The sequence below is a fragment of the Primulina tabacum genome, chromosome 9 (genome assembly GCF_025594145.1).
Source record: "Primulina tabacum isolate GXHZ01 chromosome 9, ASM2559414v2, whole genome shotgun sequence".
Classification (NCBI taxonomy): Eukaryota; Viridiplantae; Streptophyta; class Magnoliopsida; order Lamiales; family Gesneriaceae; genus Primulina; species Primulina tabacum.
In genome coordinates, this window is record NC_134558.1 from 31,464,067 (window position 1) to 31,477,368 (window position 13,302).

The following is a 13,302-nucleotide window of genomic DNA, read 5'->3' on the forward strand; positions in this document are numbered from 1 at the left end:
AGAATCTCGGCATGATTTGATGAAGTTGTTACGAGTGTTTGTTTCTGTGAACGCCAAGAAATTGCAGTGCCTCCACGAGTAAATACATATCCAGTTTGAGAACGTGCATTGTATGGATCAGATAAGTATCCAACATCGACATAACCAATTATACTTGGATTAGCATCTTTTGAATACAAAAGTCCCAAGTCTGTCGTTCCTCGTAGATAACGGAATATATGTTTAATTCTGTTCCAGTGTCTCTTTGTTGGATATGTGCTAAATCTTGCAATAAATTTACGGCAAAAGATATATCAGGCCTTGTACAATTTGTAAGATACATAAGGGAATCGATAGCGCTTAGATATGGTACTTCTGGACCAAGAATATCTTCATCATCTTCACATGGACGGAATTGATCCTTTTCTATGTTTAATGATCTAACAACCATGGAGTACTTAAAGGATTTGATTTATCCATATTAAAACGTTTAAGGATCTTTTCTGTATAATTTGTCTGGTGAACAAATATTCCACATTCTTTTTGTTCAATTTGTAAACCCAGACAATACTTGGTTTTTCCAAGATCCTTCATTTCAAATTTTTCCTTCAAGTATGACACAATTTCTTGAATTTCCTTATTCGTTCCAACGATGTTTAAATCATCAACATATACAGCAATAATTATGCATCCGAATGTTGTTTTCTTAATAAAAACACAAGGACATATTGAATTATTTACATATCCCTTTTTCATCAAGTGATCACTTAGCCGAGTATACTACATTCGGCCGGATTGTTTTAACCCATATAATGATCTTTGTAATTTCACATAATAACATTCTCTGGGTTTTGAACTTTGTGCTTCAGGCATCTTAAATCCTTCAGGGATTTTCATATATATATTACTATCAAGTGATCCATATAAGTAAACTGTAACAACATACATAAGACGCATTTCTAAATTTTCAGATACCGCCAAGCTAATCAAATATCGAAACATAATTGCATCCATCACGAGAGAATACGTTTCTTCATAATCAATTCCAGGCCTTTGAGAAAAATCTTGTGCAACAAGTCGAGCTTTATATCTTACTATTTTATTTTTCTCATTTCGCTTTCGAATAAAAACCCATTTGTATCTAACAGGTTTTACACCTTCAGGTGTAAGGACTATAGGTCCAAAAACACTACGTTTATTTAGCGAATCTAATTCAACCTGGATGACATCTTTCCATTTTATCCAATCCTGCCGATTTTTACATTCACCAAAAGATTTTGGTTCATGATCTTCATTATCATTTATGATGTGGATTGCCACATTATAGGAAAATATATCATCAATTTCTTCTAAATCTTTTTGGTTCCATATTTTCCAGTATTAATATAATTGATAGAGATTTCACGATTCTCGTCAGTTTGTGGTTCTGACAGAACATTTTCATCAACATGTGTTTCTTCAGAAACATTATTATCTATTTTGTGATCATCATGTGTTTCTTCATGAACATCATTCTTTATTTTGTGATCATCGTGTTTCTCTATAAGTTTTCCTTTTCGAGGATTTTTATCCTTGGAACCGACTGGCCTTCCACGCTTGAGGCGTTTAATGACATCATGAGTATCTTCAATTTGTTTCTTCGGAATTTCAATTCGAGCAGGGGAATTTGCAGCATGTATATATGATTTAGTCACCCCTTTTGTGTCTGCAAATGCATCTGGTATTTGATTTGCTATTCTTTGCAAGTGCACAATTTGCTGTACATCTTTTTCACATTATTTTGTTCTTGGATCCAGATGTAACAATGATGATACATACCATGTAATTTCCTTTTCGGTATGTTTCTGTTCTCCCCCTAACATTGGGAAGATTTTCTCATTAAAATGACAATCAGCAAAACATGCTGTGAACACGTCGCCTGTCTGAGGTTCAAGATATCGAATGATTGATGGACTATCATAACCGATATAAATTCCAATCTTTCTTTGAGGTCCCATTTTCTTTCGTTGCGGTGGTGCAATAGGCACATACACCATACATCCAAAAATTCTCATATGAGAAATGTCTGGTTCTTTACCAAATGCAAGCTGCAATGGGGAGTATTTATGATATGCACTTGGTCTGATGCGAATTAATGCAGCATCATGTAAAATTGCATGTCCCCATATAGAAATAGGGAGCTTTGTTTTCATAATCATTGGTCTAGCAATCATTTGCAGACGTTTAATGAATGATTCAGCCAATCCATTCTGTGTATGTACATGAGCAACATGATGCTCAACAATGATTCCCATAGACATACAATAATCATTGAAAGTCTGGGAAGTGAATTCACCAGCATTATCAAGTCTAATTTTCTTGATTGTGTAATCGAGAAATTGATTCCTCAATTTTATTATTTAAGCAAGTAATCTTGCAAATGCAACATTTCGAGTTGACAATAAACATACATGTGATCATCTGCTGGAGGCATCAATCAATACCATAAAGTATCTAAATGGTCCACATGATGGATGAATTGGTCCACAAATATCACCTTGAATACGTTCAAGAAACATTGGTGATTCAGTTCGAATTTTTGCTGGTGATGGTCTTATAATAAGTTTTCCAAGAGAACATTCTTTACATTGAAACTTATTATTCTGAAAGATCTTCTGTTCTTTCAGCGGATAACCATGTGTATTTTCTATAATTCTTCGCATCATTGTTGAACCAGGATATCCTAATCGATCATGCCAATTTGTTAATATTGAAGAATTATCAACTACCATGTTTGATTCAATGAGACTTATATGTATATAATGCAATCCAGTAGGGAGCATTGGTAGTTTTTCAATCACATATTTCTTTCATGATTTATATGTGGTAAGACACATGTATTTCTCATTCCCTTCATTCATTGTTTGAGTATCATACCCATGGAATATATATCATTAAAACTCAACAAATTTCTTTTCGATTGTGGTGAATATAAAGTATCATTGATCAAAAATTTTGTACCATTAGGTAACAAAAATTGTGCTTTACCACATCCTTTAATCAAGTCTACAGGACCTGATATTGTATTCACCATTTTTTTTGTTGGTTTTAGTTCCAAGAAATATCTTTTATCTCAGAGGATACTGTGCGTTGTACCCTATCGGGTATGCAAACTTCAGCTTTGTTCATAGCATTTTTCATGTTTGAACTTCAAAAAAAATATGCAATGAAATAAAATTACTGACAATACATTTATAAAAATAAAATACAATACATATGTAAAAAATATAGCACACGATAAAACATTATCATACGGGTACATAAAATATTTTACATATTTATTCCATCAGAAAATTGATCATTGTCTGAGAAATCAATCATAAAATCTCCGGCATCAAAATGAGTTGAATCACTCAAAGGTTACTTGTTCAGTGAAGTTGGTCTCATTTTCTTTCCCCTTTATTGAGTCTTTATAAAGTTTACAAAGATGCTCAGGGGCTCGACAAATACGGGACCAATGTCCTGGAGTACCACATCTAAAACAAAAACTTTCAAATCTTTTGGAGTGATTCTCATTAACACTCATATTCTCATGATGTCTTTTCAGTGGATGATTTGAGACGCTCTTTTGAGATGAGTTATAGAAGTAACTATCTCGATTATTTTCAAAACCACAGCCGCAGTCAACGACCACGTCCACGTCCACGACCACGACCTCGATTTCGTCTTCGACCAAAATCTTGTCTATAACTTTGATTTTGGTTTCCAGATTTAAATTCATTTTTGTTTACGACATTTACTTCAGGAAATGCCATTGAACTAGTGGGTCGTGCCTGATGATTTCTCATTAACAGCTCATTATTCTTTTCCGCCACAAGGAGACAAGCAATAAGTTCAGAATATCTTGAAAATCAACGCACTCTATATTGTTGTTGTAGAGTTATATTCGATGCATGAAAAGTGGAAAATGTTTTTTCAATCATTTCCAATTCAGTAATCGCGTGCCCACAGAATTTCAATTGCGAGATTATTCTATACATCGCCGAGTTGTAATCACTGACTTTTTTAAAATCTTGGAATCTCAACGTATTCCATTCATCCCGGGAGTTCGGAAGTATAACTTCCCTTATATGTTCGAATCTTCCTTTTAATCCCTTCCACAAAGCCATGATGATCTTTTTCAATTAGATATTCACATTTCAATCCCTCGTCGAGATATCGACGCAAAAATATCATGGCTTTTGCCTTTTCTTGTGATGTCGATATGCCATTTTCTTTTATGGTCTCACTTAGACCCAATGACTCAAGATGCATTTCTAGATGGAGAGTCCATGACATATAATTTTTCCCCGTAATATCAAGAGCAATTAATTCAAGCTTTGCCAAGTTTGACATTGTGGTACTAAAAAAATTACGATGCATTTTATTAGTTAATGAATATTGCAATACAAAGTAATGGATAAACAACAAGTATAAGCGTTCGTAAAAATAAAGAAAACACACGAGGAGGATATTCTCCGATAACTACAAGACTCGTGAGTATGATAACCAAAATAATTAAAAATAACCTTGAGAAAGCCATCTTCTTTTTTCTTCGAAAATTTGATAAAAAATAATTGTTTAGAGAAGAATAGAAAGTTGGAGTGATTGAATATATTTGTGTGATCATATTTATAGGGCAAAAACTAGCCGTTTTGTTACCGTTTATGACCGTTGGTGTACAAAAATAAATGTATGTATTTGTATAATTTTATGGTAATAATATGATGTATATAATATTAGTCATGTTTAAATAATTATGTATATCATATCACATTATTATAATGAGATGTCATAAGTTATTTTGTTTAAAAACCTTATAGGCTTTTATACTTGTCGTATCCCTTACCGGGAGTGTGAGATGTTGTCTTAACATCCTCCTAGGATTTATAACAAGTTTTTGAAAAATTTATTTTTATTATTTCTGAATAACATTATATTATATATTAAATATATACACAATAAATATATAAACAGTAAAACATATATTATTACTTTTGTTATATTTTTCTTCTGTTTTGGAGCTTGAAAAAATATGGAAGACTTTTAGAGCTTTGTGCTGATAACGTGTTATGAAAAAGTAAAAATTTATGATAAAAAGTAAAAATCTCAAACTCTCAAAATTTACCAAACTACACATTTTATAAAATTTTTCTCTCTACTCACTTGTGAATTTCTTCACAAATGGTGATGCTATTTATAGAATTTCTTTACAAATAATCCAAAAATAAATTCATCATTACATATATCATCACACACTAATTTTCAATATTTATAACTCTTATTTTCAATATTCAAATATTCAACTATTATTTTTTCAACATTCAAATCTTTTATTTTCAACAAATTTCTATATTTTTTTTAAAAAAACCCACTTAATATAACCAATTAATTAAGTCTATCGGTGATTCGCAAGGCTTCGAATTTTGATATCATCACAGCTTGAAGAGTATTTAAAACATGTCAAAGTTGGTCTGCTTACAATTATTTGGGCTGAAATCGTGTTTAAGAGAACACCCTAGTCTAAATTACACGTGCATATATTATATATATCTATATGCTTATAAAAGTGTAAAAAATAGGAAAGTTTTTCGATTATAAATGAACATAATTACCTTTTACATGTTTATGGTTATGGTTATGAGCTTTTGATTTTCTTCCATTGTCTTTCTTTCATTGTAATATTTAATTATGTCATATTTCATTCTATTTCATTTTTAAAATAAAAAAATTATTTCATTCTATAACCAATTTTTCTCTCTTAAATTTTTTTGAAATTTGCAAAAGCTTCACCTTATTACAATTGTTGTTTTGAGTATTTGTAAATTATTAAGGGCTTATGATTGAAAATTTTGATATTTTCTTTAAATTGCATTTGATATCATAGTTTTGGCATCAAATTTCTCTCAAAAAATTGCATAATAAAAGTGTGGATAATGAAAAAGTTTTTCAATTGTGAACGGAGATAATTATCTTTCACATGTTTATTTACTTTCATTATCAAGTAACATATGTTGTATCAACTAACATATATGATGATTTCAAATTTAATCAATTAATTAATACTAATTAACCATATTTTATGGTTATGGTTATGTGCTTTTGACTTTCTTCTCTCGTCTTTCTTTCATTATAATATTTAATTATGTCATATTTCATTCTATTTCATTTTTTTAAAAAAAATTAATTCATTCTGTTTGTCTCGAAAATTTAGCGGGCGTGCCAGGCACGTGTTCGTGCCAAATTTGTGAAATAATCCGACTTCTAATCAAACGTTGCGAATCTTGATTCGATCGTTCGTTCTAATTCCCTCAAAATGGCTCCAAAAATAAGAACTTGAAATGACGAATATAATGAAATTAAAAGGGGAACTCATAAACAACATCAACATATGTTATGCCATTATAAATTCGAACAAAGTTTTTACAAGAAACTGTTATAAACATCTGAAATCTATGGAAGATGATTATGGAAGATGATCGCTGATATGAAAGCAAAGTTGCCGAGAAGTTGCTGTAGATTTTTTGTGTGAATTTTGTTGAGCCCTTCTTTCTGATTATTCTTTTTGCTTTTGTTACATTCCGCACAGCAGTTTTCCCTTTCGCCATCACTCCACGTTCTTCCACGTCGGGCACTGGCAGCAACTGATATCACGTTGATTCATTGGGCCAACTGCAATTTCACTTGGGCCGAATTTTGGGCTTCTTTGAGTTCTGGACATAACAATTGGCTTTCATCTGTTGAATTTGTTTTGGGCTTCTGAAATATTAGGCACAACAATTGCCCCCCGTAGCCAATTTGGCCCATGGGCCAATTTGGCTATATTTTCGCATGTCCCTTTTCAAAACAAATGGAATTCCCTCGCACATTTCCCAAGCATTCCGATCTTCCTGGAGTCCTTCAAAAATGAGTTTAACAAATGTAATCCCTTCACAATAAAAGATCATGGCTTATTTATGTTTCTATCTCAACTTTCATTTCCAAACTTTTTTCCTCGATCTCCGCGTCAAATCCCTAAAAATCCTCCACACTCCCTTCGTTCCTTCCATTGTCTTCTTCCCCAACTCCTCGCCTACGATGGATAACAAAAGCATCGATTTGCCTCATCATTCCACGTTCCTCGATTTTGCCCATCGCCCAAATCCTTTCGATTTACTGGGAGCTGTGATCTGTGATATACCGCGTGTACCACCGCCCTCATTCTCCTCTCTTGGTTTTCTCTCATCGCCACGCCGTTATCCAAATAGTGTAAGCTCCTCTTCACGGGTATGTGATTCCTTCACTCGCCGTCCACCGTCCGGGTAACTACAAGGAACAGGTAGATATCCCCTTTTTTGTTTCATTATCTCGGTTGAATCAATCGGATGGTATTTTGTGTCTATTCAAATTTATGTTGGAGTATTGCTCTGTGTGGCTACGTGTTCTTGAGTGCTTTATAAGGATGACTACTGCACATTGGCAATTCCTCTTTGCTCGTTAGATACGTAACTTTAGCTCACGTGATCCTTCTCAGTGCCAATGTATATTTCTTCGATTTTCTTGTCTGTGACGTGAAACGCCTTTCGTATTTCACCTTGTAGGGATAACCGGTGATCTTTCACTCGTGGGCGCACACTCGTCAGCGTATCGAAACCAATCCTCTACGCTTAGCGACGAATTCGTTATTGGGATGTCTACCCCCGGGTATGTTTCCTCTTTGTCTGGGTGTACTTTGTTAAGTATTAATTCCCCTTACTTTGAATCTTATGCCATTTGCAGACTTTCGATGATCACTGAGGGTGATTCTAACTTGGTGGAAGTCTTTGATTATACCGTTGATCCTTCCTATAGTCATATTCCCTTATCCCCCGAGGCCACCAACATGCTATTTCCTCTTTCCATCCTTGAGCCAAGTGCTTTATTGCTAAATCGCACCGTTGTACCACCTTTTGAGTTTGCCAAATTTAAATCTTTACCCAGGGGAGATGTTAACCTGGAATGTTTGGGTTGAGAGGTTGAAAAAGTTTGATGGGGGAATGTGGCGAAAACAGGGCCTTTACCAATTCATCCAAATGTCCACCACCGATCGTACTTTTAATCTAGACCTCATCGAGGGTGCCATTCGGTTATGGGCACCGCCTTGTGATTCTTTCATTCTCCCCTGTGGCCCTATGTCCATCACTCTTCAAGACGTTTTGCATCTCACTGGTCTTCCCGTTCTTGGAAATGAATTTGCCAGCCTGGTGGATACCCGGGACTTACCTCAGCTCTCTGAACAATATTGGAGTCCTTCTTCTTACTCTCAGATTATCAGGTCTTGGAGCGCTCTCAAGAGGACTTCCCCTACCAGCGAAGAACGTATATCCTTTATGTGGGTACTGATATGTAAGTATCTTTTTTGTCCTTCTTCTGGTAAGCCGACTATGGAATACTTGGCCCTTGCCAGGTCCCTGAGCGTTGGAAATGTACACGGTCTTGGTGTAATGTTTTTGGGATCGATCTACCATTGGTTGAACGTTGGCGTGAATGATGTGCCCCTCTCTAGACTTAATGGGGTTATGTGGTTTCTTCAAATGTGGTTGTTCTCTTACTTTCCTGAGTTGAAATCCCCGCCCGGCCTTCTTTCTGAGAGGTTTCCATGGAAGGAACTCATAACTTGTCAGAGTACTTTCACTGTTGCAGGGGTGTGTACTTTTATGCGATCTCTGCCCTTCTCTCGAGCAGTTCATCGGCCTCCTTTCCTTATGGTCACAGCCGATGATTACCCGTGGATTGGGTATATGGCTACCAGTAAAGCGATAGACGTATCTTCCTTGGTTAAAAATGTGCGGACTGCCACCCTACATCCTCGTTTCCTAGTACATGATGGGGTGTCCCCACGTGATCAAATTACCCATATTTTTGAGTTTTACAATCCAACCTTGTACCCCTCCCAGCTAGGTTTGTGTCCAACCGTGCCTTCAAACGCATTGTATCTGCCTCGCCCCCTGAACGAAATGATGAAAGCGGAGTTGTCTCAAAAGAAATTCACTTCACTATCGTTGACCGAATTATCAGAGCAAGCCGAATATTTTAAGACCCCTGTTGTGGAGGCCCCCATTTCAGTCTCTGATGACTACCTTGCATGGTGGACTACAAGATACCGTTGTCTTATGCCCTGCAGAGCTGGACATATCAGGTATATCTCCTCCTGCTTTTTGTATGATTTGCTACTCTCAGATTTTAAATATTATATGTTTGGATATGTAGACCCTCAAAGTCCTCGACAAGCCTTGGATCTGTCGGTTGCAAGGAATGATAGAAAAGGCAAGGAGGGGAAACCAAATCCTACTCAAGTGACTCCGTCTGCTCAAGTGAAACAAGTACCTGTTCCTTCGCCGTCAAGACGGCGGACCCGATCCACCGCTCAATTGTCTCGGGCAATCCAACCACTCACTTCCATTCCCTCAGTTGGCCCTGTGACAGTAGAAAATCTTGACTCCTCCTCAACCTCCAGCCCTTCCGCAGAAACCGAGTCGGATGAGCATGTCCCTTTGGCCACTCCTTTGGCCTCACTCAAGCGTAGGAAAGTTCTCCCCGGGAATTCTTCCGATGATGTGGCAGAGAAATCTCCCTCGGCTGGCTCCCACTTTCTGGTAACAACCATTATACTCCCTCTTTAATTATCAGTTTGTTGTTTGTGTCTCACCTTCTCCTTGGCATTGTAGGATCTATCGGCACGGAGAGCGATGGTCTCTTTGGTAGAGGAGACTTTGGATTTTGTTTTCAGATTTTTGGAGTCAGGACCCTCTCATATGGCCTCCTCTTTGAATGTCCCCTCTGGTTTGGAGCTTGCTACCGCAAAAGCTTCACTTAAGCATTTCTTGAATATGAATCTCAACGCCTTAGGGGATATGGAAAAAACCACCATTTTATCCGTTGTGTCTATCCTGAAAAGCAGCCCAGATTTCTCGTCATCCCCACTTCATGAGGTGTTGGCTGCTTTGCCAAACATATTCTCAGCTTTCCAGGATTCGAGTTCTATATGTTCAGAGACACTAATTCGGGTGAACAACTTCAAGGAGCAAAAAAGACATTTAGATGGTATGCTCTCCGAACGGAAAGTTGCTTTTTCTGATTTACATCAGAAAAATGAGGAGTTTATGACGCCAAAGAGGAATTGGTGAAGAAGCTAGAAATGGAAATTGCCCAACACAAAGCTGATATGGTAACTCTCCTTCATGACAGTGAGGTTTTAAAGACTTCCTCTGACAGACTCAAGGCAGACATCCAAAACTTGGGCGACAATTTGGTAAGTCAAAGGCATGCCTATCAGCAGTGGGAGGATACATTGAAAACGGCTGAGCAGACTCGGGTTGAATGCTTGTCCAAGTGGGAAGAGCTACGTCAACTTGATTTCTCTTGAAGACTCCATCTCATCTTTATGGCGATATTGGTTTATGTTTTGGTATTTTGTGGACTTTCTGGACCATAGAGTGGTACATTCTTGACATATTGCACCTGTCTGCCATGATTTGGCTTGTTCTTTTTCTTTTTCGTGAATGTTGGGGAATGTTTAGAAACTCAGCTCTGTTGTTATAATGCACTATTCTCTGGATATCTGTTGCTTGGGGCTTGTTTGCAGGTGTTTTTATATTTTTGGCATATTATACTTACAAGCGAAACTCTGCCAAATTTTTTTCTAAAAAGTGAACATTTAATAACGACGCAAACAAACGCAAATCAACATACATTCCCAATGAACGGCCAAACCACATTTTTTGAATAAAGCTCACCGAAGTTTCAAGACATGCACTTAAATGAACTTCGCTTTGTTATCGATTTGGCCAACTAACAAAACGAGCACTCTACCCAAATTAACCACAGCGAACTCCACGAGCCAGTATTTTTATTTATTTACAAATGCTCCATCACTCTTTACAAATAAGTTTGCCAAGGAATGGCTTAAAGCCTATTCCTTGCATATTCACAAGAACTTCTTACAAGTTATTGCAATGGATTCAAACAAAGTGGCCGTCTAGCCTACTTTGTACCAACTCCTTCGCATCCAGCTTCATGAACCCTTTGTTTCTGACAACCCTACCCAACTACTGGGGTAATAATGCTTCAAATATTTGCCATTAATGCACCTTCTATGTGGCTCCCCATCAAGACTTGCCAACCAATATGCATTTCCATCTAATATTCGATGAACTTTGAATGGCCCTTCCCAGTTGGGTGACCATTTGCCGAACTCCCTGTCCTTGGTCCCGAGGGGTAAAATCACTTTCCAAACCACGTCTCCTTCTTCAAATATTTTCTTATTCACACGCTTATTGTAACTTCTGGCCACCTTGGATTTCTGAAGCATCAAAGCATTATATGTCTGCATTCTCAGCTCATCCAAATCCTCAAGTTCCATAATCATAGCTTCCGTGTAAATCTCTGGTTCCAAATCATTCTGTCTCATCACTCTCAAAGAAGGGATTACCACTTCCATAGGCAATACTGCGTCATGCCCATAAGTCAAGGTGAAAGGGCTTGTACCAGTAGTACTTCTCTTGAGGTCCGATAAGCCCATAAAGTCTCTGATAGCAGTCGGTGCCAATCTCGGGGATTGTCTTCCATCATCTTTTTCAGCATCTTGATCAATACTTGGTTTGAAGCTTCATCTTGACCGTTGGACTGAGGATAATGAGGTGAAGAATTAATCAACTGGATTCCGTAATCTTCGGCAAATTCCTTCATTTCTGACCCTACGAACATAGATCCCTGGTCGGTAGTGATCGATTGCGGGATTCCAAATCTGTGAATAATATGTTCTTTTACAAACAGAACAACATCTTTCTGCTCTAACTTTTTCATGGGGAGAGCCTCAACCCACTTGGTGAAGAAATCGGTTGCCACAATTATAAAGGAGTGTCCTTTAGACGAGGGAGGATAAATTTTACCTATCAAATCCATGGCCCACCCCTGAAATGGCCACGGCTTTATGACAGCGTGCATTTCATCGGCTGGTATCCTCTGAATATTTCCGTGTTTTTGACATTGTTGACAGCCCCTCGAATATCTTATACAGTCTTTTAGCATCGATGGCCAGTAGTGGCCATGTCTACGGATTAGCCATCTCATCTTGATTCCTGGCTGGTGTGCCCCACATATTCCTTCATGTACTTGCTGCATAACTCTCATGGACTCTGGGAAACCCAAACACCGCAACAATAAACCATCGTATCCTTTCCTGTACAGTTCATCTCCCATCAAGACATAATGCAGAATTCTCATCTTCAAACCATGAGGCAACCTCTGCTCAGGATTCCTCAATGCATTTTTTATTTCATCTCTCCAATCCCCAGCGAGGTCAACATCAATGTCAAAGGTATCCACTTGTATTCCTCACTGATGGATAGAAGGGTGATTTCTTTTTTGTATCAACAAGAGTTTGTGGGTGAGCTCGGACGACATCTTTAAACCAGAAGCAATTTGAGCCAATTCATCAGCTTCCCAATTGTCTTGCCTTGGCACATGTTGGAATGTCACATCCTCAAAATCATCAAGGAGCTGTGAAGCAGCAGTAAAGTAAGGGGCCAACGCCAAACTCGAACATTTATATTCCCCTGACATTTGCTTGAGGACTAACTGGGAATCCCCAATAATCAGCACATCTCTAGCTCCCAAATCTCGTAAAATTTCCAAACCAATCACTAGTGCTTCATATTCAGCCTGATTATTGGTGCATGGAAAGTCCAGATTGAACGACAAAGCCGTCTTGACTCCTGTTGGGGATGTTATCACGACTCCAACCCCTGATGCCCTCTCCAGTGCTGGAAACCATCAAACTTCAAAATCCGAGGCTGATTAATACAGAAAACTGGTATATCTCCTGGCACATTCCCTGTCACATCAATCATAGGATGGTTTGCTAGGAAATCAGCAACGGCTTGGCCTTTCACCGATTTTTGTGGGCAATAGATCAAGGTGAATTCGGCCAATGCCAGCGACCATTTGCCAATTCTCCCAGTCAAGACAGGCCTGTGAAGCATGTACTTGACAAGATCTGTCTGCGAAATCACATAAACTCTTGAATGAATCAGATAATGCCTCAATTTAGTACATGAATAATACAACGCCAAACACAGATTTTCTATGACTGAATATCTAACCTCCACCTCTGTTAATGATCGACTCAGATAATAAATGGTCTGCTCATGATTCTCTTGGTTATTTTGTGCCAAAAGACACCCAATAGAATCCTGAGCGGCCGATATATACAATTTGAGGGGAAAACCATGTTTTGGGGGCATCAAAACAGGAGGTTTAGACAAATACTCTTTTATTTTATCAAAG

The 13,302-nt window shown here is 37.5% G+C and overlaps 1 protein-coding gene across 1 annotated transcript; it reads right to left on the bottom strand.

Moving 5' to 3' along the window:
- Positions 1-11,029: 11,029 nt before the first annotated feature.
- LOC142504400 (uncharacterized) lies at positions 11,030-11,455 on the bottom strand. Its single transcript, XM_075617274.1, has one exon. The coding sequence runs from the start codon at positions 11,453-11,455 to the stop codon at positions 11,030-11,032; it is 426 nt and encodes a 141-aa protein (XP_075473389.1).
- Positions 11,456-13,302: the final 1,847 nt, after the last annotated feature.

What these genes read in the sequence shown, in the direction of transcription:
- LOC142504400 (XM_075617274.1), bottom strand. Translation starts at nt 11,455, where the DNA reads ATGGAAGTGGTAATCCCTTCTTTGAGAGTGATGAGACAGAATGATTTG.